This window comes from Delphinus delphis, chromosome 6 (assembly GCF_949987515.2).
Source record: "Delphinus delphis chromosome 6, mDelDel1.2, whole genome shotgun sequence".
NCBI classification, from domain to species: Eukaryota; Metazoa; Chordata; class Mammalia; order Artiodactyla; family Delphinidae; genus Delphinus; species Delphinus delphis.
In genome coordinates, this window is record NC_082688.1 from 64335747 (window position 1) to 64359187 (window position 23441).

The 23441-nt window shown below is 38.8% G+C and overlaps 1 protein-coding gene across 1 annotated transcript in view; it reads right to left on the reverse strand.

Moving 5' to 3' along the window:
* The window catches only part of TTC39B (tetratricopeptide repeat domain 39B), a 136263-nt gene that overhangs the window by 32964 nt on the left and 79858 nt on the right, over positions 1 to 23441 (reverse strand). Inside the window, exons 4-8 of the mRNA XM_060014764.1 lie at positions 23155 to 23265; positions 19828 to 19959; positions 18774 to 18850; positions 13043 to 13110; positions 9801 to 9865 (exon numbers count right to left, since the gene is read on the reverse strand). Coding sequence (XP_059870747.1) covers positions 9801 to 9865; positions 13043 to 13110; positions 18774 to 18850; positions 19828 to 19959; positions 23155 to 23265 — 453 coding nt within the window. The remainder of the gene's footprint in view (positions 1 to 9800; positions 9866 to 13042; positions 13111 to 18773; positions 18851 to 19827; positions 19960 to 23154; positions 23266 to 23441) is intronic.

Below are 23441 nucleotides of genomic sequence, written 5' to 3' on the forward strand. Positions count from 1 at the left end.
CCGACAGATATATTTTTTAAAGGTAGTAAGAAATAGCCAGATATTATGTATCACCTGGTGTGATGCACTTATAAATCATGCAACTTCACTTATGATGTATTCTAGCCAAATGCAACTAACCTGAATCTAATTTCCAGTTTACAGGAAATATAAAGGGCTACAGGAATGCTATGGACTGAACTATATTTCCCCCAAATTCATATGTTGAAGCTCTAATCCCCCCACCCAGTGTGACTGTATTTGAAGACAGAGATTTTAGGAAGTAATTAAGGATAAATGAGGTCATAAGGGTGGGGTCCTCCTCTGATAAGATTGGTGGCCTTATAAGAGGAAGGTCTCTCATTGCCATGTGAGGACACAGTGAGAAGGTGGCTGTCTGCAAGCCAAGAAGAGAGTCCTCACCAGAACCTGATCATGCTGGTACCCAAATCTTGGACTTTCATCCTCCAGAACTGTGAAGAAATAAATTTCTGTTGCTTATGCCATCCAGTGTATGATAGTTTGTTATGGCAGCCTGAGCTGACTATGACAAGGAACAAGCTAAATGAAAACTCAAGGAAGCCACCAAACAAATCTGTGCATATCCTGCAGGACAAATGGGTTGCGCTTTTCAACAACTCTCATGAATATAGAGACTCTTCTAGAATAAGATGTGTTTAATGAACATAAACACTGGATGTTGAAGGCAGTCTTGGGTTGGATCCTGGTGCTGACATTCCAGCAGTAAAAGAGATTTGGGGCCAACAGGCAAAATTTGAAGATGGATTGAGTATTACATGAAATGAAGACTTGTTGACATGAAAAAGTAAACATCATTAACTGAAAAAAGCAGGTTAAAAAATAGTACATACAGTGTGATCTCATTTTCGTTTAAAAAATATATATATCTTTAGATACATGTAGAAAATATTCTGAAAGAATATATACTAAGATGTTAACAGCCATAATTACTGGGTGATAAGTATATGGTGTGTGTGTGTATTTTAATATTTGCTCATCCACATTTTCCTATTTTCCAAAATATATATGCCACTTTTGTGATAAAAACCATTATTTTAATTTTTTAAATAGAAAACCAGTGCTGGCAAAGGTAAGAACAAATAGACACATTCATTTATTTATGGTAAAATGGTAGTTACAGTAAAGAGGTTGGCAACCTATTGGAACATAGCCACACCCATTTACTTATAGTCTATGGCTGCTTACAACTTGCGGTCATAGAGTTGAGTAGTTGGGACACAGATCTTACAACCCACAAGCCTAAACACTTACTGTCTGGTATTTTAAGAAAAAGTTTGCCAATCCAATTATTCTTCAGAATAATTTTGCAATATATATCAGAAATCTTACACACGTGCATACCTTTGAACCAACAAATCTAATTTTATTCTAAGGAAATAGCATGGATACACACAAAACTTAACCTATAAGGAAAGATACAGTATTACTACCTATAATAAAAATTTATAAACAAACTAAATAGGCAACAACCGGAAACTGGTTACAAAGATAGTTGCATGCATGCATACATTTATACATACACATGTAGTATATCCAAATAGTGGAATACTGTGGAGCCATTAAAAGCCATGATGAATTAAAAATACTTAATGATCTAAAATTTTCTGACATGAAGTGAAAAAAGAAATTTCAAAATGACACAAAGCATATAATCTCACTGTATAAAAAGATAATTATATATGCTTATATACATGCACAAAACTTCAAATGTCAAAATATCAACAGGATGGCAGGATATGCATATTATGTTCAGAGTTATTTTCTGTGTAAATGTTCTATTTGCTGATAATAGATGATTATTACAAAATGCTCAAATAATATGGAGAAACCCTAAGTGTCCCTACACAATCATCCCACAGAGAGACGGTCACTGTTAACAGCCTGGTACATAATTTTCTAGTTGTTTTTATGCTTTACAAAGAATGCAATCTTTAGAAAACACAAATGGGATCACATAGTATATATTCTTCAATAGATTATATTGACAATTTTCCATGAAAATGCATGAAAGCTACCTTATTCTTTAACAAGTGCGTATTATTCCATTCTATGGAATAATTTATTTAACCAAATTCCTATTCTTAAATTTTCAAGTTGTTTCAAAATATTCCATATTACAAACAATGCTGCTAAAGTGTTCTTATACCTTCATCAAGTACTTTCCTATATCAAGTACTATAACTATATTTATACCATCCTAACTGTTCATAGGATAAATTCTTAGAAAAAGAACTTCTGAGATGGAAGGTAATGCATATTCTTAATTTTGGTATATACTGCCAGAACATCCTTCATAAAAACTCTATCAGTTTAGACCCCCACCAACTTATGAGTTTCTCACACTGTCATTTGCCCTGAGTCATTTATATCACATTTCTATTTGTATTTTTTATTACGGGATATTTTTGCCATGATGAAAATTTATATGTTTATTTGGTCAAGTTAGTCTTCTATGGTTTCTGATTTTATGTCACACTTTAAAAGGCTTCTGAAATTGACATCATATATCTACAGATATGACACACAGAGAAGGACACCACATCACTTCTATAGTATTCTTGCCATAGAAAAATCTGAATTTAATCATTAAGCAACATTAGATAAGTCCACCTTGAGCAATGGTCTAAAAAATACCTGCCCAGTATTCTTCAAAAATGTCAAGGTCCTGAAAGACAAAGAAAGACTGAGGGACTCTTCCAGATTAAAACTGACTAAGGAGACGTAACAACTAAATGTGACATCCAGGATCCTGGAGTGAATCCTGGACCAGAATAAGGACACTGGTGGGACAATTAGAAAAACTTGAGTAAAGTCAATGAAGTAGTTAATAATAGTATATCAATATTCGTTTCCTGGTTTTAATAATTATACTGTGGTTCCATAAGATGTTAACATTTGTATATTGGAAGAATATATGATAATTCTTTGTAAAAATTCCGGAATCATTTCAAAGTGAAAATTTTTTAAATAAATCAAAAGTTTAAAGGCCTTTGTGCTTTAGGACTATAAAAAGACTTTCCTATGTTTTGGTTGTACTCTTCTAAAAATATTTTAATATCAAATCTATATGGAATGTATCATTTTTTTATTTTTTGAATTTTATTTTATTTTTTTATACAGCAGGTTCTTATTAGTCATCAATTTTATACACATCAGTGTATATATGTCAATCCCAATCGCCCAATTCATCACACCACCACCCCCAAGCCCCCGCCGCTTTACCCCCTTGGTGTCCATAAGTGTGTTCTCTACATCTGTGTCTCAATTTCTGCCCTGCAAACTGGTTCAATTGTACCATTTTTCTAGGTTCCACATATATGCGTTAATATATGATATTTGTTTTTCTCTTTCGGACTTACTGAAGGAACAGTTTGCTAGTATTCTGTTGAGGATTTTTGCATTTATATTCATCAGTGATATTGGTCTGTAATTTTTTTTGTAGTGCCTTTGGTTGGTTTTGGTATCAGGGTGATGGTGGACTCATAGAATGAGTTTGGGAGTGTTCCTTCCTCTGTAATTTTTTGGAAGAGTTTGAGAACGATGGGTGTTAGCTCTTCTCTAAATGTTTGATAGAATTCACCTGTGAAGCCATCTGGTCCTGGACTTTTGTTTGTTGGAAGATTTTTAATCACAGTTTCAATTTCATTATTTGTGATTGGTCTGTTCATATTTTCTATTTCTTCCTGATTCAGTCTTGGAAGCTTATTCCTTTCTAAGAATTTGTCCATTTCTTCCAGGTTGTCCATTTTATTGGCATAGAGTTGCTTGTAGCAGTCTCTTAGGATGCTTTGTATTTCTGTGGTGTCTGTTGTAACTTCTCCTTTTTCATTGCTAATTTTATTGAGTCTTCTCCCTCTTTTCTTGATGAGTCTGGCTAACGGTTTATCAATTTTATCTTCTTGAAGAGCCAGCTTTCACTTTTATTGATCTTTGCTATTGTTTTCTTTGTTTCTATTTCATTTATTTCTGCTCTGATCTTTATGATTTCTTTCCTTCTGCTAACTTTGGGGGTTTTTTGTTCTTCTTTCTCTACTTCCTTTAGGTGTAAGGTTAGATTGTTTATTTGAGATTTTTCTTGTTTCTTGAGGTAGGCCTGTATAGCTATAAACATCCCTCTTAGAAATGCTTTTGCTGCATCCCATAGGTTTTGGATTGTCGTGTTTTCATTGTCATTTGTCTCTAGGTATTTTTTGATTTCCTCTTTCATTTCTTCAGTGATCTCTTGGTTGTTTAGCAACGTATTATTTAGCCTCCATGTGTTTGTGGTTTTTTCTTCTTTTTCGCTGTTATTCATTTCTAATCTCATAGTGTTGTGGTCAGAAAAGATACTTGATATGATTGCCATTTTCTTAAATTTACTGAGGCTTGATTTGTGACCCAAGATGTGATCTATCCTAGAGAATGTTCCATGTGCACTTGAGAAGAAAGTGTAATCTGCTGTTTTGGGATGGAATGTCCTATAAATATCAATTAAATCTATCTGGTCTACTGTGTCATTTAAAGCTTGTGTTTCCTTATTAATTTTCTGTTTGGATGATCTGTCCATTAGTGTAAGTGAGGTATTAAAGTCCACCACTATTATTGTGTCACTGTCAATATCCTCTTTTAGAGCTGTTAGCAATTGCCTTATGTATTGAGGTGCTCCTATGTTGGGTGCATATATATTTATAATTGTTATATCTTCTTCTTGGATTGATCCCTTGATCATTATTAGGACTATAAAAAGACTTTCCTATGTTTTGGTTGTACTCTTCTAAAAATATTTTAATATCAAATCTATATGGAATGTATTTTTTTATTTTTTGAATTTTATTTTTTTTTTTATACAGCAGGTTCTTATTAGTCATCAATTTTATACACATCAGTGTATATATGTCAATCCCAATCTTTATGATCCTTTATGATCCTATATAGGATCCTATATCCTTCCTTGTCTCTTGTAACATTCTTTATTTTAAAGTCTGTTTTATCTGGTATGAGTATTGCTACTCCAGCTTTCTTTTGATTTCCATTTGCATGGAATATCTTTTTCCATCCCCTCACTTTCAGTCTGTATGTGTCCCTAGGTCTGAAGTGGGTCTCTCGTAGACAGCGTATATATGGGTCTTGTTTTTGTATCCATTCAGCAAGCCTGTGTCGTTTGGTTGGAGCATTTAATCCATTCATGTTTAAGGTAATTATTGATATGTATTTTCCTATGACCATTTTCTTAAGTGTTTTGGGTTTGTTTTTGTAGGTGCTTTTCTTCTCTTGTGTTTCCCACTTAGAGAAGTTCCTTTAACATTTGTTGTAGAGCTGGTTTGGTGGTGCTGAATTCTCTTAGCTTTTGCTTGTCTGTAAAGCTTTTCATTTCTCCATCGAATCTGAATGAGATCCTTTCCGGGTAGAGTAATCTTGGTTGTAGGTTCTTCCCTTTCATCACTTTAAGTATATCATGCCACTCCCTTCTGGCTTGTAGAGTTTCTGCTGAGAAATCAGCTGTTAACTTTGTGGGAATTCCCTTGTATGTTATTTGTCGTTTTTCCCTTGCTGCTTTCAATAATTTTTCTTTGTCTTTAATTTTTGCCAATTTGATTATTATGTGTCTCGGCGTGTTTCTCCTTGGGTTTATCCTGTATGGGACTCTCTGTGCTTCCTGGACTTGGGTGGCTATTTCCTTTTCCACATTAGGGAAGTTTCAACTATAATCTCTTCAAATATTTTCTCTGGTCCTTTCTCTCTTCTCCTTCTGGGACTCCTATAATGAGAATGTTGTTGCATTTAATGTTGTCCCAGAGGTCTCTTAGGCTGTCTTCATTTCTTTTCATTCTTTTTTCTTTATTCTGTTCCGCAGCAGTGAATTCCACCATTCTGTCTTCCAGGTCACTTATCCATTCTTCTGCCTCAGTTATTCTGCTATTGATTCCTTCTAGTGTAGTTTTCATTTTAGTTACTGTATTATTCATCTCTGTTTGTTTGTTCTTTAAATCATTTAGGTCTTTGTTAAACATTTCTTGCATCTTCTCGATCTTTGCCTCCATTCTTTTTCCAAGGTCCTGGATCATCTTCACTATCATTATTCTGAATTCTTTTTCTGGAAGGTTGCCTATCTCCACTTCATTTAGTTGTTTTTCTGGGGTTTTATCTTGTTCCTTCATCTGGTACATAGCCCTCTGCCTTTTCATCTTGTCTATCTTTCTGTGAATGTAGTTTTTGTTCCACAGGCTGCAGGATTGTAGTTCTTCTTGATTCTGCTGTCTGCCCTCTGATGGATGAGGCTATCTAAGAGGCTTGTGCAAGTTTCCTGATGGGAGGGACTGGTGGTGGGTAGAGCTGACTGTTTCTCTCTGGAATGTATCTTTTATACAGTCTTTTTTCCAAAACGAAGAGCCAATTTTCCCAAAACCATTTATTAAAGTACCCATATTTTCCCACTGATTTTAGTTTAGTTTAGTTAGGTTTTTAGTATGCTTTGAATTCGCTGGTAAATGTACGTGTGTGTACACAGAAGTGCATGCATGATGTGCACGCACACATGCATGCACACGCATGTATGCACACATGCGCGCGCGCACACACACACACGTTTCTAAGCCCTATGTTCCATTCCACTGATATATATTTCTGTGCCATTACAAGACTATTTTAATTCCTTTGGTTTTTAAGTTTTGATGACTGAAAAAGCAATCAACTGTTTAACATTCTTTTGTATCTTCTAAAAAATATTTCAAGAGGAAAAGTAAAAACAATATATCAGGTTCCCCAAATCCACTCCCTTCCAGGATTTTGAATGGAATATAATTTTATGAAATCATGTTGGGTAAAAGCATCTCTTAAAATACTAAATCTTCATTCTGCTTCCAGTAATAGCAGGGTGGCTTATATTAGATTAACCCTCCCACAGATAACAATTATAAACTCTGGACAAAATGCAAAATGCATATTTAAAATATATTGGTAGGCATTGGAAACTGAAAAAAAAAGTAATGGGAAACTGGAGAAGGGTTGAAATTTGAAAAAAGAGAACAACTCTTGAAGGGACCTTAAGTTTATATGGCTAGTCACCTGGAAGTACTCCCTAGTACACTTGGTGCAGGACGCCTAGAACTCACACAGAAAGCCAGTCTTATTGGCTTCAAAAGGAGCACAGAGTTCAAATCTGCCAGATTACCTATAAGGTAATGGGGGAATTTTCAGATAGGAGAGAACCGCATAGGAGGGAAACACCAAAATCAGTGTTAGAACTCCTCTCAAATTCTTGGCTAATTCATGATCTATGTGAGCACTGGGGAAACTCCAAAGAAAAGCAGAGACAAGACAGAAGAAGTAATGGAACCAAGATTTCAGATGCTGCCCACTACCAAAGAGTTAAGAGTATAGGCTCCAAGTCTAGTCAAGTCAAATGCTTCCCAGAGCAAGAATCAGCACTATTCTGAGAAAGAAAACCGAACCTAGAGTCTCTACAATGTATCACTATCTAGTGTACAATCAAAAAATTATTGACTTGATAACAGAAAAACATGACATATAGTCAGGAGAAAAAGCAGGCAATAGAAACTGACCCCAAGATGGCCCAGATGTTGAGATAATGTCTAATCTGAAGAAAACAATTTTTTTAAATGAACAGCAGCTCAGTGACCTATTGAACAAAATCAGGTGACTAACATGTAATTGGGGTCTCAGAAGGAGAAAAGTGAGAATGGAGCAGAAAAAAATACTTGAAGAAATAATAGCTACACATTTCTCAAAGCCATACTTAAGCACATCAGTCAATGTGCTAAGAATAAAAAATACAAGTCTTCAAAGCAGCCAGAAGAAATGACAAATTACAGACAAGGGAAAAATAATTAAAATAACAGCTGACTTATGATCAGAAACAATAGAGGTTATAATACAACGGATTGACAGTTTTAAAGGGGCAAAAGAAGAAAAGAAAAAACACCTTGTAACTCGAGAATACTATACTGAGCAAAAACAGCCTTCAAAAATAAAGATGTGGGCTTCCCTGGTGGCGCAGTGGTTGAGTGTCCACCTGCCGATGCAGGGGACACGGGTTCGTGCCCTGGTCCAGGAAGATCCCACATGCCGTGGAGCAGCTAGGCCCGTGAGCCATGGCTGCTGAGCCTGTGCTCTGCAACGGGAGAGGCCACAACAGTGAGAGGCTTGCGTACCGCAAAAAAATAAATAAATAAAAAATAAAGATGGGGCTTCCTTGGTGGCACAGTGGTTGAGAGTCCACCTGCCGATGCAGGGGACGCGGGTTCGTGCCCCGGTCCGGGAAGATCCCACATGCCGCGGAGCGGCTGGGCCCGTGAGCCATGGCTGCTGAGCCTGCGAGTCCAGAGCCTGTGCTCCTCAACGGGAGAGGCCACAACAGTGAGAGGCCTGTGTACCGCAAAAAATAAATAAATAAATAATAAAGGTGTTTTCAGGTAAATGAAACAGTGAGAATTGATGAAAGTAGACACACACTGTAAGAAATCTTAAAAGAAATGCTTCAGTCTGAAATTAGACAGGAATGAATGAACACCAAAAATGGTAAATATATGGGTTAATAGTGAAGACCATGACATAAAATTGTTTAAAGCAAAAGGTGGGTACCACTCTGTGGAGTGTGTAATATACATACGTGTACTATTGTAAGAATAGTATAAAAGACAACAGGTGGTAAATGAAACTATACTTTTGCAAAGTTCTTATACTTGTGCAATGGTACAATATTAACTCTAAGTTGACTACGATAAGTTAAGAAGGCTATTATAATCACTAGAGCAAACACTTAAAAAAATTAAAGAGGGCTATAGCTAAGAAAACAATGGAAGGATTCCACTGGAATACATATACATATTTTTTTTTTTATTTAAAGCAAAAGAAGGCAGAAAAATAAGGGGGGGGGACAAACAAGGCAAAGGAAAAAAGCAAAATGGTACTCACAAGTGCAAACATATTAACTGTCACACTGAGTAAAGAAGCAAGACCAAATTAAGCATGTTTACAAAAAATGCAAATTACATACAAAAACAAAGATAGGTTTAAAGTAAAGGAATACATGCCATGCAAATACTAATTATAAAAAAGCATGAGTAGCTTTATTAATATCAGACAAAACAGATTTCAAGACAAGGAATATTATAAGGAGTTACATAGGAACATTTTATAACGATGAAAGATTAATTCATTAGGAAGATAAAACAATTAAAATATATATAAGCCCAATAATAGAGGTTCTAAATATACAAAGCAAATACTGACAGAACTAAAGGGAGAAATGGATGACTCCAGAATCAAAGCTGAAGATTTTTAACTCTGTGAGTAAAGGATAGGACAACTAGATAAAAATCAGTAAGGATATAGAAGATGTGAATGACACTATGGTCCAGTTTAATTGAACATCTGAATCATTGCAGAACTTCATTGGAGCAGTGATGTTCTAGAGTCTGGACCAAAGACATATCTGTACATACCTGTCATTTTAAATTTATAAATTGTTTTTAGGAGAGAGAAACTAAGATTATCTAATCAGAAATTATGTAAGTACTTTTCTTTACAGCTATTTTTCTTTTAAAACTGCATTTAAACTTAAATTGTGTTGTCCTATGGCATTGAATACACCTCAGTAAGCCAAAAATCAAGTGCACTTTTACCAACACGAAATTTTAAAAAACATAGTCATACTGACTGAGAACTTTGAAGTACAAAATGGTACATAGTACAAGAATCACTTAGAAACCACAAGAACGTGGTCAAAAAGGTACAAACCCTGTTAAAATATTTTTTATAAATCTTAATTTTTAACTTACTTATATATTTGGTAACTTGTTCTAATTTTGAGTCCACCTTTGATGAAGTTGATCATATTTTCATCCTGAAAACAATTAAATAATTAGATCATTTAGCAAAAGATTCTTAAACTGTCCCCATAGCTGTGTAGCTGCGTGATTAGAACAAAACACTATCTTTTGAGGATATGATTTTTAAATTAAACCATTCTTCTTGCTTTACATCTGAAATGCTTTTTGGTCATTTTTCTTCCAAGTTAGAGGACAACAAAAAGGAAACATTTCTTAAATCCTTGCATTACTTTAAGGAAGTAAGGAAGTAATCCTCATCAATTTGGGGCCATAAAGGTTAGTCCAAATGTACTTCAATAAACATCATCAACTACTGAGCAACTTTCTTCTGGGTTCAATGGAATTCAAAATGGCTGACTTTAAGGATATGCTCCAAGGACTTTCCGGTCTGTCTTACTCCAAGTAATGGGATTATGGTTCTTCTTTAGAGGGGACTTTAGCAGGCAGTCTATTTAACATTGTGAATTTCATTCATATACATTTCCAGACCACAGATAACTGATCTGGATTCTAAAGTGGTTGTCACTTATATGAAATACTGTTTAGGGGAAAAGAGATCACTTCTCTTGGCCTGATGGTCATCAGCCATAAAACTGGGTCAGCTGGCCTAAATGAATGACCTTTTTAGGGTGAGCATTCTAGGATTCCAAGAGTCTCCTATTAAAGCATATCAAATAACTGCTTGAGGGCTTCCCTGGTGGCGCAGTGGTTGAGAGTCCGCCTGCCGATGCAGGGGTCACGGGTTCATGCCCCGGTCCGGGAGGATCCCACATGTCATGGAGCAGCTGGGCCCGTGAGCCATGGCCACTAAGCCTGCACGTCCGGAGCCTATGCTCCGCAACGGGAGAGGCCACAGCAGTGAGAGGCCCACGTACCACAAAAAAACATAATAATAAAAATTAAAAAATAATAACTGCTTGGAAGATGTTACTCTAATAGAAGGTGCTAATGGAGATAGTCCCATGCTTTTCTAGTCCATTAATATCAGAAAGATGCTCTGGTATTGATTTCCTGTGCACTTGAGCATCCTTCCGAAACAAAAGAAGAACTAATTTTAGTTTGTTAATGTCATCAGTTACTTAAATACTTAATCTTTAAATTATTAAAAGAATCAATAAATATAAAATTCACTATGCAATTTAAATGTTTATTTTCTGATTTTAAGGAATCTTATGGTTACACAAGTTCCAATACTGGCCAGGAAAGAATTTCTTCAATTGGATTCAAATCTGCCTCAAATAAGAATATTTCATTTCAGGATCCACCAAACATTTGCTGAATGCCTATTTTACAGCAGGCACCCAAACACAAAATCAGACAAAAGCAACACAACTCGCTAAGGAATGAAGACATGCATGGATGGAGACATGTGGGGGATGTCATGACAGCACAAAGGTGGGCGGGGATGTGAAGAGGTCCACAAAAGCCTCCTGGAAGCATCAATGCTTAAAGCACACACATACACACACACAAAAAAAAGATTGGGAAGTAACCAGCTGAAGGAAGGAAGGCAAGGTAGGTATGAACTTTGCAAGCAAAAAAAAAAAAAAAAAAAACGCTCAGGGAAGCATTCAAGACCCTGGTGTGCTTGGCTTGGCCATCTGTGTGTATATAACTCAGCACTGCTGCAGAAACCTGCTGCAAAAAAGGGAATGACTAAGGAATAAGAAAGCTACCTGTGCTGTACCTGTGCCACTCAAGTATGCAACATACCTGCCAGTAGCAGTTGAGGACATTGGTAAGAGGGGAGTAGGGAACTGGCGGGGAGATACCAGTTTGGTTAGAAAAAGCCTTCCCCATGTGTGATATTCAGAAACAGAACCACTGCCATAGTCAATGAGGGCTACTAAATGCTGAAGCAGAGACATGCCCAGGTGAAATTCTCATCTTTGAGAGGGTGCACATTTGCACAATGGAGAGTGAGCTGGAGGGAAGAGAAACTACAGACCGAAGGTCCCGGGGTTGCCATGCAGTCTAGGGAAGAGCTGACAAGCCCCCCACTAGAACAATTATAGTCAGAATAAAGAGGAAGAGACGGAGCTGATAAACCTTGAAAAGGTAAAAGCAGCCTGACCTGGCTGGATACAGAGGCATGAGGAAGAGGGGAGCCATGGATAGCTCCCAGATGCTGAACTACAAGCCCCCCAGACATAAAAAACAAAAAACTTTCAAATCAATGATTTTATTATCAAATTATCATTTGAAAAACACATCAGAAAAAACTGGGGGCCTCCGTGACTAGCCTTATGTTTACTGAGGCAGTAAGACTGTTGTTTTCAACCAGCCGTCATAATAGGTGGGGTTTTAGGAAACAGGGCCCTACACCAGATTGACTTAATTTTACTTAACCAGAATCCAACCTAAGAGGTCACCCTCCAGAAAAAGAGAAAAGCAACTCTCAATTCAATGTAAATCATTGAGATTGAGGAAGATTTTCCATCTTCCAGTTGAATTTCTGCCCCCTTACAATCTCCACCCCACTTCTACCCCACTTGTATCCATCACCGCCACCTGTGTGGCCACCATGTTAAAATCCATATTTTTTAGAAGAACTGGAAGCTACAATGACAGGCAAGGTACTGATGGTAACAGTTCCTGGAGGTGAAATTTAAATGCCCCATGAGAAAAGGAGTCATTGTTTTGTTTAGTGACTTTTTTTAACTGCCCTTCCAAAATAAGAAATAAAAGAAAGGGGAATGAAAATACAAAGAGCGGGGAAATAAAATCTGAGGTATACACGGGAAGGTTGGCTCTCGACGCATGCATAACTAAGCTTTGCTGAAGCATCTGATGCAAGAAGGGAACAGCCAAGGATGCTGAAGCCTCCTGCAGCCGGTCACTCCCGTGTGCAGCCCTCCACCATTAGCAAGCACGAAGAGGGATACCCTCACAGTTCTCATACGGAGCAGCAGCCTGAAATCAGGTGAGGTAGTTGCAAGGCACCTTCTTCAAAAGGCAGTGGTTGCCAATAAAGCGAAGTTCAAAACAGAATTTTAAGTGCATTTGAGTAGGAAAAAAAAAAAAAACCAGGGTCTTCTTTCAGCCAAAGTTTATCAGTAATGACAAATATCTTCCACTACGACTCTAAGTCAGAAGAACCGAAGCACTGACATAGAACGAGCCACATTTCTTCTATGTCGTGCTTGGCAGGCTTCCCGGGCGACGCTGATTCTAAGCCAAATGTTCATTACCTGCACAAACGTGAGGGCTGCTTTCTGTAGGAGGCACTCGGCATAACAGATTTCGGCATGCATTTCCTCTATTAAAGACAAATAAAAATATATTAAGGAAAATCCCATATCCACAGTAATTGCTCTGAGATGTTCAGAAAAGACGGGTAGATAAATGAGCCCAAGGGAGACAATAAAAACCTAGGTTGCTTTGGTGCTTCCATAAAAGTGGAATGCTGACCTCAGTTCTCAGGCCCTCAGCAAGAATTTTCCAGAATGCATGAAATGCTTCGGGGAAGTTATCTTTGGCTCCATTCACATATAACTGCCAAGAGTCGGGCCCCTGGTGTCAAAGACCCAAACTCAGCTCACCAAAATGTAAAAAGCAAAAGTAAAAGCACTTCTTGGAAAAAAGGAAACAACTTATCTTTTAACTTAACGGGAACAGGCAAGTTTAACACAGTTATAGATTGGAAATCTAACTTAAATATACTAATTCTACCTTCTAAAACATGAAGGCATGATAGTCATGACAATGGTTAGGCATGCTATTAACTTGAAGAGAAAGCAGTAATTCCCTAGGGTTCTAGGAAAAAGAACTGGCCTGCATGCCCAACTCATGACTCCTCATTCAGGAAAGACTTGATGTAAAAAAGTTCACACTAGCACAGTTTGGGGCTATTTGGATCACTGAGATATCTAGTGCAGGAACAAGACACTCACAAAAGGGCTACATAAAACTACGTATGTATCCCTGGGACACGTGGAGTGCCCCAAAACACGTGGCCTATCCATGATACCTGCAGAGATTGGGGAGGGAGAAATCTTTGCATTTTCTTTTTTTTTTTTTTTTTGCATAAACAAAATCAGCAGATTCCCGTTTTATCCATGGGATGCAAACTGGTGTGTTATTTAAGGAAATGAGCTACTAGTTGTAGAACCTCGAGCAAGCTACCCTCCCTCTCTCTGCTGGTTTCCTTGTTCCTAAAGTCCAGCTAATGACATCTCTACTTCAGAGCAGAATTCAACCAGGTGCTGCCTGTGAAGCTCACTGGGCAGAGTAAGCCCTCAATATGCATCAGCTACTTTCACTAAGATTACTGCCCTTGGTCCATGTCATGCTTTTTGCCAAAAGTTCAGAAAGTAGAACATCTTTATGTGATGTAAGTAACTGAAAAACGGGGTATCTCTGTGTTAATGGGAACATTGTTGAATCTAACTGGATAAGAACTAGTGCTTTATTGCTTTCACTTACACACACAGGACCCCTCCCGACCACACACACACACACTCACTTACACACACACACACACAGTCTCACACACACAGTCACACACACACAGTCACACACACACACACACACACACACTACTAGTTCTCACAAACAGGTTCACCTTCCTGCCACGCTCATACTCCAAAGGCTGATTTACAAAGAAGCAACAATGCAGCTAAGATCTTCCAACAGCACACATAAGATGGGGCCAGACGCACAATAGGCCAAAGTCGAGGAGCTGTGGCCCCCGCGCAGTCTGGCAGCATCAGCAGCCACAGTCTCCGTCCTTCGGAACACCTCACCTCCAAGTGTGCCCCTGAATTTTCTCCGTGTGTTCAGTGGGAGAAAAACTGGTAACTTTTATTTTTACAGACTCACTTGAATATCCTCCTTCCAGGGAAACTTGTAACAAAGTGGGAATTGTTAGTAATTATTCACTTTGAAAGCCTGCTCAGTAACCCAGATGGCTGGCTTGGGGCGTGTGCCAAGAAGGCAGGGAAGCGGCTGCTGGGAGAGAAGCAACACGAGCAAAGGCAAGGAGCACGGAGCCCTGCGTGGCAAGTCCAGCGGTGCACCTTTGGCTGAAGCACGAGGTGTGTACAGGGACGAGTGGGCAATGGGCCTGGAAACGTAAGCCGGGGCTGAATTATGGACGACCTTGAATATCAGAGTCTGGGCTTCATTTGGTAGACAATGGTGAGTCCTTGCAGACATCTGAGCAGAAGGGCAGATGGATCAGAGTTAAGCTAAAGATGGACAAGGCAAAGAGCAGCACAAACGACGTAACAAGAAGCCAGAGATAAAAGGGAAGAAAGTTTGAACTCTGTATTCTGCACGTAAGGAATCTTCATATGAAATTCCTTGCACATCCTAAGCACTGTATATAAACGTCAGTTTTTAAAGGCAATTTGAAAGCCATTTAGGGCAATATGCCAGCCATGAGGAAGGAAGAATGGGTGTGTCCCATGTTAAACCCACAAAAAGTTTAATTAAATATCCTCGCTCCTGCAGAAAACCAGCCATTCAAGGATGGAAATGGAAATTACCAAGAGGAAAAACAAAGTGCACCCTAAATCCACAATGTTTTGACATGCTCCCTTGAACACAAAGTCTGTTTGGGTTGCAGCAACAGCCAAACTCATTAGGAATAAATGCAATTTAATTTATAAAAGTCTTATTTCTTCACTCTGATTGATTTATATTGGGCAGCCCTTAGCTCTCAAAATTAGACATTTGGCATTTACAAATAGGTACCTACCAGAACATCTTTTAATTACAAATTCCTCAGTTCACGGAAGGAAATATCTTCATTATGCACTGAACTGTCAGCTAAGCATGCCTTCAGACATAAAAGTCTAAATAAACCTTATTTCAGAATAGGTTCAAGTCACAGCCTGATTTATTTTCATAAATTTTAAATTAAGACCTTATTTTTTAAGAGTAGTTTTAGGTTCACAGAAAAATTGAGGGGAAGGTACAGAGATTTCCCATATATCCCTTTCCCCCCAAAACACGCATAACCTCTCCCATTATCAGCATGCCCTCCAAAGTGGTACATTTGTTACAAGTGACAAACCTCCACTGACACATCATAATTACCCAAAGTCCGCAGTTTACATTAGCCTTCACTCTTGGTGTTGCACATTCTATGGGTTTGGACAAATGTATAATGACATGTATCTATCATTATGGTATCAGTATTTTTCACTGCCCTAAAAATTCTGTGTTCCACCTATTCATCCCCTGGCAACCATTGACCTTTTTACTGTCTCCATAGTTTTGCCTTTTCCAGAATCTTATATGCTTGGAATCATACAGTAGGTTGCCTTTTCAGATTGGTGTCTTTCACTTAGGAATATGCATTTAAGGCTCCTACACGTCTTTTCATGGCTTGATAGCTCATTTCTTTTTAGCACTGAATAATATTCCACTGTCTGGATGTACCACACTTTATTATTTATCCATTCACCTATTGAAGGACAAGTTCTGAATAAAGCTGCCATAAACATTCATTTGCAGATTTTGGGGTTAACACAAGTTTTCAGCTCCTAGTTTTATAAGAAACTACCATACTATCTTCCAAAGCGGCTGTACCATTTGCATTCCCACCAGCCATGAATGAGAGTTCCTGTTCCTCCACAACCTCACCAACATTTGGTGGTGTCAGTGTTCCAGATTTTGGACACTCTCATAGGTGTGTAGTGGTATCTCATTGCTGTTTATTTTTCAATACTTCTAAATATGCCACGCCCAAAGACAGAATAAAAAGATAAGAACAGTACCATCTATTTTCAAGATGTCTGACACAGAAATAATTCAACATTTCCTTCATCCATATGTGACACATTTCGTGCCCTTTTCTACCCAGCTACAGGAGAAGGTGTGGGGTATGTGGCTTAGGGAAAGGCAGATCGGGTTTGAACTCTGCTCTGCTAAGCAGGTAATCTGGGACCATTTGTCTAATCTCTCTGAACATCACTTTCTAGTCTATAAAAAGGAGGTTACACAGGTTAGATTGGACAATGCTAAGGAAAGCATCAACGACAGTGTCTCACACATAGAGAGTGCCTTTAAAAAATAGGGCATTGGGCTTCTCTGGTGGCGCAGTGGTTGAGAGTCCGCCTGCCGATGCAGGGGACACGGGTTCGTGCCCCGGTCCGGGAAGATCCCACATGCCACAGAGCGGCTGGCCCGTGAGCCATGGCTGCTGAGCCTGCACGTCCGGAGCCTGTGCTCCACAACGGGAGAGGCCACAACAGTGAGAGGCCCGTGTACCGCAAAAAAAAAAAAAAAATAGGGCATTATTATGTTTTAAGTTATTATTATTATTCATATTTATACCAATAATACCATGCCATTCTTTTGTAAACTAAGGTTAAAAAAGAATGTCAAATGCCAGGCTTTATATTGCAAAGAAAAAGGGAGGCAGGGGGAAATGGGCCACTGGAGAGAAGCCATATAGAGGAAAACAGAAGAATATAAATGAGTCAAATTTCTTTGGGGCCCATTTAATTTCCCACTGACCTACTTTAGTGGACTTTAGGTCTCCTGGGGCCAATTTATATAAATGGCCCTAAGATGAAAAATATGAAAACATAGTCTATCTGAAATCAAGGGGATAAATAAACTCTTAAGGGTCCTTGGAGGTCAGTTTCTGGAGAAAAAGATGATCGGCTTCAGCTGCCTGGAGGAACCAGTGAAATCTACTCTGCTGTATGACAGCTGCAGGGCCAGCATCATACCTTTTGGAACAAGTCTTGTAATCCTCTGTTATCAACACTCTAGTGAGCCCAAGTTCTCCAATGTCCATAACAAGTTGATAATACTCTTCTAACAAAGCAAACAAAACTTCATAATGAAACACACTCAAAAATGTGTCTGGCACACACTTGACCACTAGGAATGACAGACAGATGTATCCAGAATTGCTCCTGCCTTAATCGGCTACAGCTACTGTAACGATTTTGTGTTACCTCTTCCAGAGAACAAATTTGACAATGACAACACAGGCACAAATGCTCCTTGGACGGCAGAAGCTTTACTCTACAATGGCCTCATTTGAAAGATGTTATTTTCTCTTCTACAGGTGTACTGGGATGCTCCTTTCTTATAAACCATCCTGACTAGAGAATAACACTAATAAAACAGGCTGATCATAGAACTTCTGTCCTAATCTCTGTGGAATATCAAGCAACTGACAGCAAAAGGAGTCATTTCCTCCCAGCCATCTGATCAAATGCTGCAGAGATTCCTGGATTCTTGAATATTCCTAAATGTCCACAAACCAAACATCTTCCATACTGTGAAACATCATCATCATTTTAAAGGTATCAAAATTACTTTGACCTTGAGGAAAAAATTAATAGCTTGCGGAAAAATAGAAACTTTTGTACACGGGTGGTAAGAATATAAACTGACCTAATTTTTTGTAGAAAAAACTGTCAATATCTATAAATGTTTTCTATTTTCAAATAGTCCCAGTAATTCCACTTCTAGCAATCTATCCTATGAAATACTTACAAAAATGCATGAAGGCATTATTTGTAATAGCGAAAAAAACAATGTAACTGCCCTTCAATAGAGACAAAGTAAGTAACTGGTGGCACCTGTCCTAAGGAATACTAAATAGCTATTAAATAGAATGACGTACAATTTATATGTCTTGACATGGAAAAAGTCAATCGCCAAAAATTACACTGTAGCCTAACATGTATCACATGATTCTACATTAGCAAAAAATGAAAAACTACAAAAATCCTATGTGTACCTTCTGTATATATTTGTACATGTACACAGAAAAGTCTGCAAGGCTTGAAAACCAACTATTAACAGTGGTTACTTCTAGAGGGTGAGTATTATGGGGAAGAGAAAAAGACATTCCATTTACTTTATATTATACACTTAAGTGTTGAATTTTATGAGCATGACCACATTTTAGTTTTTCAAAGAAAGGAAAAAAACCTTTTAAAGGCCTCTTACCTTCAGTCAGCTGTTCCAATGATCCTCTAGAAAGAAGACTTGAGAAAGATTCTACGACTGTGCATTTTTTCCTGTATCTGCAGAGAATAAGTAGAAGGGGAGATGGGAAGTAGAAAGAAAAAAATAACAATAATCAAGCTCATTTTCATTTGACATTCATTTCAGTCACAATCACACCAAAGAGTCACCAAAAGAGAACTCTAAACCCTAAAATCTCTGGGGCAGAGACCACCCTTTTGAACCCTGCACACCCGGCTCCCAGCACTGGCATCCTGTGGGCATTTAACCCAAGCTTACTGAACAAGTGCATGGACAAACATACACGTAACAGTCAATACTAACCCTGTCATGCACCTTCCCTGATCTCTATGGCTAAAATCAGTATTTCTGTTGTTAAGGGTCACCTCGTCACGGGTTAAGAATGGAGTTAGAGTGCAGTGTTTGGAAACTCTCTTCCCTTGAGGGGCTGGAAACATAATTACAAGAGGACATAATTTCAGCAATGTTAAAATTCACCAATGCTAGTTAACAGCTTTTGCTAGGAGCTTCCTATACACACAAAGATTAAAATAAAACTGAAATTCCATGTCATTTACACCAAGCAAAAGTGTTTAAATATGTCTATTTGGACAAATAAAAGACTCCCTTCTGACTTCGCAGCATTTCCCACATAAAAGAAGAATGCTCCTTGCTTGGCCTGGCTTGGCATGTGGTACCTAAACGCTCCACCAGGGGGACCCCGAGAGATGCTTGCTGCTAATCCCACTGAAATCCTCAGCCCTTCTCGGTAGTTCAAGTACCAACGAGAAAAGTGGAAGATACAGATGCCACGTGTTCCGCCATCCCAGCATCCTACTATAATTCTTTAGTGGAAATATTTTTATCTCCCGTACATAAAACTACATGAGACCAGGAACCTGTGATGCTCAAGTCCTTTTCTATAACCGTGGCCAACTTCCAACAGAGCTCTCTGTCAGGCTAAGTGCATCCATTTTGTCACACAGACAGAAAGGCTTGTAGGCGTGTCTCAAGTATTTAATTACTCAGCTCATACTTTTGGCAAGTTTGTAAGGCGTCCTTCATGGCAGAAATGCCATTTTGGATGTCCTGTTGCTCGAAGGTCATGACGGCCTGCAGCACCACAATGGTACTGTAGCCCAAGGCATGGTACATGCTGTCCTTAGCCCTGGGGAGAACACGGAAATTACTACATTTCAATTCAACTGAAAAGCATTCAGGTCTCATCTGAAACTAATCACAAGAAATTCTAGTAAACCCATGACGTGACTTTCACAGTAACGACTTTTACTCCTTCACCATGATCACTGAAATAATATGGACTATGAAAGACATGCCCTAAAGAACTCAAACTCTGAGGACTTTCCAATTCAAGCCCACGCAGGCAGCACAAAACTTTCCAGGTTGAAGCAGAGTGCGGCATATGCTGTTCCCTGTTTGAGCACAAGGGGGCAGCCTGCTGACTCATTTCCTAGAAAATGTTTCAAAGCAAACCCAATTTTTCCCAGTTGTACAAGAAGCAGTGTACCGTCTTTTGCTCTGAAATAAGTGCTAAAATAAAGGCCACTGGAAACATAGTTTGTGACAGAGAAATTCTGATATGGTTTTTGAAAGGTAAGTCTTGTTTAAAATCATCCCCTCCCTTCTCCCAGCCAGAGGCCACGAGGAAGCAAGACTTTTGCAATAAGTTAGGTCAGCCACAAAGGGCCCAGACAAAAATTCATGGTAGATCTCTTACCGAATCTAATCCCATTATCTGGGAATCCTGATTAAAGTTCTGGATAATTCAAATTATCAAGTTATGTGTTCGATTCTTAAGGACATTCAGTCTGAATGGATGGCACATCCCAGACTCTCAGGCTATGAAAACCTCACCATCTCTTTCCTCAAAACTTCTTAAGCTATGTTAATTAGTTATTTATAAGATCTACAATATTAATGCATGGTTTTATTTTTTAATCAAATACATTTTTAAAATACTTTTTTTTTGCTGCTCTGCAAAACAAATACAAGCCACAATATACTTCCCCCCAAGAAACAGTCTAAACAACCTTTTGGTAATTTGCAGTTAGTCCCAAACAGTGAGGGCACTGGCTATTCAAAAAAAGAAAAAAGAAAGAAAAAAAAAGGAATAAGAGGAGCCCAAAGTGAATCAGCAATTGTGGTTTTAAACCTCACATTTAAAAAAACAATTTTTTTATTGAAGTGTAGTTGATTTACAATGTTATATAAACCCCACATTTTAAACCAAAAGCTTCTCCAAGGGGAAAAAAAAGTATTCAAGTGGGAAAAACGTATGTTTAACAGTGAAACATGCATAAAGATCAGAGAATATAAAACTTGACTAAGTGTAAGACTGTCATTTATTTTCATTCCATATTATGACCAGCTGGGTGTCACTGAAGGAGAAAAAATGGAGACTTTTTGAATAAAAAACAAAGGAGACAGGCAGGCAGATTGAGAGAGGAGAGAACAACAGGAGAGAGAAAGAGAGGGAGGGAGAGAGGAAGACAGAGGGATATAGAGACAGAAGATGAAGAGACAGACAGACAGAGAGGTCTGAAGGACTAAGAAGGACAGAAGGAAAAAGGCAGATACAGGCAAGGTAGAGCAGCGGTCCCCAACCTTTTTGGCACCAGGGACCAGTTTCGTGGAAGACAATTTTTCCACGAACAAAAGGGGTTGGGGTGGAGGGGTTTCTGGATGATTCAGGCACATGGATTTATTATGGTCTCTGCGCAGTCAAACCTCTCTGCTAATGACAATCTGTATTTGCAGCCGCTCCCCAGTGCTAGCATCACCCCTGAGCTCTACCTCAGATCATGAGGCATTAGATTCTCAGAAGGAGCACGCAACCTAGACCCCTCACATGCGCAGTTCACAGTAGTGTTCGCGCTCCTATGAGAATCTAATGCCACCACTGACCTGACAGGAAGCAGAGCTCAGGCGGTAATGCAAGCAATGGGGAGCGGCTGTAAATGCAGATGAAGCTTCACTTTCTCACCCGCCACTCACCTCCTGCTGTGCGGCCCAGTTCCTAACACGCCAGGGACCAGTACCTGTCTGTGGCCCGGGAGCTGGGAACCCCTGAGGTAGAGGATGTGAGACAAGCACTGGGTGGAGACAGCCCTGGGCAATTTCCGTAGGCCGGGGACTTCACCATCTATTTTATCATCTGTTCTTAACCTCTGAAATGCTAACTGATCGCAGCTCTTCTAAGTCTGAGAATTACCACAGCCTCAGTAGGCACATTAATTTCTAAGATTCAAAGGCAATGACCAGAGTCACATCACCCTGCTCACCCTACAGACTCCTCAAAGGAATGAGAGTCCCACTCTGTACCCACGTAACTGTCTTGAAATTATTATCTGAGGTCTAAGCTTCATCCAAGTAAGACACTGTGTTTGGAGGCACAAGGCAAGATTATTTCTGCCGAGCTCTAGTCACACTGTACATGGAGTCAAAGTGAGGCCTAGTAAGAAGGCGAAGCATAGGTTTTGCTGCCACATCATCAGAATTAACAGGTACTATTAATTGAAATGAAACTGCCTAAGTGATTTATCACATAAATAGGGAGTCCCAGTAAGATTTTTATTATCTTAAATTTCTTTTTAGCATCTGAGATTACCATATTTTAGTTCTTCCCACACCCATTTCTTTTTTTTTTTTAATTTATTTATCTTATTTATTTATTTTTGGCTGCATTGGGTCTTCGTTGCTGGGCACAGGCTTTTTTCTAGTTGTGGTTAAGCAGGGGCTACTCCTTGTTGTGGTGCGCATGCCTCTCATTATAGTGGCTTCTCTTGTTGCGGAGCACAGGCTCTAGGCGCACAGACTCAGTAGTTGTGGCTCCCGGGCTCTAGAGCGCAGGCTCAGTAGTTGTGGCTCACAGGCTTATTTGCTCCGCGGCATGTGGGATCTTCCCAGACAAGCGATCAAACCCGTGTCCCCTACATTGGCAGGTGGATTCTTAACCACTGCACCACCAGGGACGTCCACCCATGCCCATTTCAAAAGAAACTTTTCTCAATGATATTTAAGTTTCAGAGGAATATCCATAAAAATATTTCACTGAAGAAAGCCAAATGAAGCGCTATGAAACTAATAAGATGACACTATTTGAACAAGTATAGAAATTAAGATAGGAGAAAGAATCAGAAATGCTCTACTAATTAAAGTTGAAAAGACAGATTTCTTAACTGGATATTAAAACTAATCAACATTTAGGGGTCTCAACCAAATTAGTTTATAAATATTCAGGAGGAAGTGCAGAAAAATTAACTGACAAGAATGACATCAGAGACAGAATCATCAAAAGCATCCAAAAAAATATATTTTATCTAAAAGAAATAAAGTTAATTACCATGGTCGAAGCAATTCTAAGGCATCTGTAAATTTGTTACTTAGAAATAAGTTCAGGGCCATTGCACATTCTTCCAGGCCACTCCTGAGATCCACCTTGGTTGACAGTGACCTAAAGATCAAGAAAAAAATACACAGAATTTCTACAGTTTTTACTTTTAGCAAGTTGTCACAGGGAGTGTGTGTGTGTGTGTGTGTGTGTGTGTGTGCGTGTGTGTGCGCGTGTGCGCGCCCGCGCGCGCACGTGTACACTTTGGAGACAGAAGGACAGGCTGGAATTCTAACTCT